Genomic DNA, 2,773 nt, shown 5'->3' on the forward strand with positions numbered 1-2,773 from the left:
TGTTTCTGGAAGGAAAGCAATGTTGTTTTTAGCCTATTTTATCCAATGGACCTTGACTTAGCGATTTTTTAATTTGCTTTAGAAGCCTTGAAATTTGCTGCCAATAAATTAGGTGGGAATTAAGATACTAATGAGGGGAAGAAGTCGATAGCAGACAAGCTCACACCACATTTCCTTATAAATAGACCTGCTTAGACAAATCTCTCTACACTTCTCAATCCTCCTCTGCTTTTTTATCAGAGTTCACAGGTTCGGCTCTGTTTCTTCAGTTAGATATGTTCTGCGTTAGATCTAGTTTTAAGTTTTATAAGCTCTGTTTTTGCAGTTTTATAAGACCTGATTCTAAAAGTTCTTTTTCTGAAGTTTTATATCCCCGATTCATAAGCTCTCTGTCAGTGCCTGATCTCAAATTCAATGTGAGAAGGCAGGAAGCTGTTCTTGTGGCTCCTTCTTTGCCTACTCCCAGAGAATTCCTGTATCTTTCTAACATTGATGATCAAGCAACGCTCAGATTTCATCTACCTGTTGTTCAGTTTTATGAGCATAATTATTTGAAGGAGCATCAAGATCCTGCTAAAGTTATCAGAGAAGCTCTGGCAAAAGTTCTGGTGCATTACTACCCTTTTGCAGGGAGGCTGAGAGAGGCACCTGGCGGGAAGTTGGTGGTGGAATGCACAGGGGAAGGGGTTCTGTTTGTTGAAGCAGATGCAGATGTTTCTCTTGCTGAGTTTGGAGATATTCAACCTCCCATTCCTTGTTTTGATGACCTGCTGCATGACATTCTCAGCCCTCAGACTGTCATCAACTCTCCCCTTCTTCTCATTCAGGTTTGGAAATGTTGGGTTTATTCATGTATATTGTTCCTCCTTTCAATTGTGTGAAATTTTTTGAATCAATGTTTCACATCACACTTTATGATCCATCATCATCTTGGATTTATGTCAGATTGTCGTACTGTGTTTTGGTGCAATGGGGAATGGACCTGTGAATTCAGGGGAAATCGTTATAGTACTTTTTGTTTATTAATTGTTAAAAGATATGGATAGTAATTGGAGATTCAATTTCTCTAACGGTTTTATATTACTTGTGATGAATTTGTATTTTACATGTTTGAAATGTAACGACTTTACAGTGTTAGCATCTTGTTGTAGATAAGATGTTAAGTTGTAAAGAGATATGGATAGTAAGTAGAGATTCAAATTTCTCATATTTTTTTAATACTTGTGATGAATTTGCAGGTGACACGTTTGAAATGCAAAGGTTTTATATTTGCCTTGTTGTTGAACCATTGCATGGTAGATGGGAAAGGACTAGTCCAGTTCATGACAGCTTTGGGTGAAATGGCCATGGGAGCAAGCAATCTATCGGTCCCTCCTGTATGGGAAAGGGAAATCCTAAAACCCCGCTCAAGACTCTCGATCAACTTCCCTCATTATGAATATGATCAAGTCCCTGGGCAGATTGTGTCTGTAAATGACATGATCCATGCTTCCTTCTACTTTGGGCCCAAAGAAATTACATCATTGAAAAGACAAGTGTCCATGAAAACCTCAACCTTTGAGTTGTTATCAGGGTGCTTGTGGCGTCTAAGAACTAGGGCCCTCAACATGGCAGTAGATCAGGAGATACGTTTCCTATTCCCATTATACGCTCACTCTAGATTTGAATCCCCAATTCCACGAGGCTATTATGGCAACTTAATCAACTTTGCTTGTGCCAAGACCACAGCCGGACAGCTGTCAAATAAGCCCTTGTCCTATGCAGTGGAGTTAATTAACAAGGCCAAGAAAGTTGTTAACAATGAATACATGCTTTCAATGATAGACTTGATGGAGCTTAAAGGTCGACCACATGCTACTGTGGTGGGGAGTTTTGTAATTTCTGATGTGACCAAGCTTGGGTTTGGAGATGTGGACTTTGGTTGGGGTAAGGCGATGTATGGCGGACCTGCCAAAGGTGGGGTGGATTTTGTGCCAGGCATCATTACCTTTTTTATTCCTCATCGAAATAGTGATGGAACTGAGGGAATACTGGTACCTATGTGTTTGCCCACTGAAGCCATGCAAAAGTTTCAGCTTGAAATAAAACATAATCTAGGATAAGAAGCTCCCCCTTTTGAACAATCCTCCCCTTGAAAATCTACAAACTAAATGTCATGGTTCAATCCTTATTATAAGAGTAGCTCTACTTATGCATTTAAATACTACTATGGATGATAGAAAGTTTTGTATCAAGCTCTATGGTTCATCATTGAATAATATATACTAGTTTCATGTTTTTGTACATACAATGATAAGCCAATACATATAATGATAAGCCAATAGAAGCAAAAAAAAATTCTAAGTCAAAATTTACTTGTAGAAGCTACAAAATATATTGACATTCAAAATTTACTTGAAGCAGATATATTGACATTCAAATTAAAATCCATATATAAGAATAAAATTTATATTGCAATTATGTTTGAACAATTGTTCTATACAGAGAAAATCTAAAACTTCTACATTTAGCATAAATAATTTCTCCCTTCCCATTTAAAACCATAATATGATGATCTACTCAACTTTCTCTATAATATAACATTTTATTCATAACTTTAATTATATTTTAATAATAAATTGAAATCATTTCAAATTTTAAGAATTTTCACTAATTCTAAAATAAAGTCTTAAAATATGAACTATATATATATATATATATATATATATATCATTAGACCACTTATTCAAAATAAATTTTTAAAAGTAAAAAAATATAATAATTTATTCATCAA

The 2,773-nt window shown here is 35.6% G+C and overlaps 1 protein-coding gene across 1 annotated transcript; it reads left to right on the plus strand.

The window, feature by feature from the left end:
* The first annotated feature begins 213 nt into the window (after nt 1-213).
* Nucleotides 214-2,209, plus strand: LOC149569557 (benzyl alcohol O-benzoyltransferase-like). Its single transcript, XM_089817763.1, has 2 exons — nt 214-827; nt 1,239-2,209. Exons 1-2 carry the CDS (start codon nt 276-278, stop codon nt 2,100-2,102), a joined length of 1,416 nt encoding a protein of 471 aa, XP_089673889.1. The 5' UTR covers nt 214-275; the 3' UTR covers nt 2,103-2,209.
* Nucleotides 2,210-2,773: the final 564 nt, after the last annotated feature.

This window comes from Cupressus sempervirens, chromosome 3 (assembly GCF_028749045.1).
Source record: "Cupressus sempervirens isolate cs-2001-9-10 chromosome 3, ASM2874904v1, whole genome shotgun sequence".
NCBI lineage: Eukaryota > Viridiplantae > Streptophyta > Pinopsida > Cupressales > Cupressaceae > Cupressus > Cupressus sempervirens.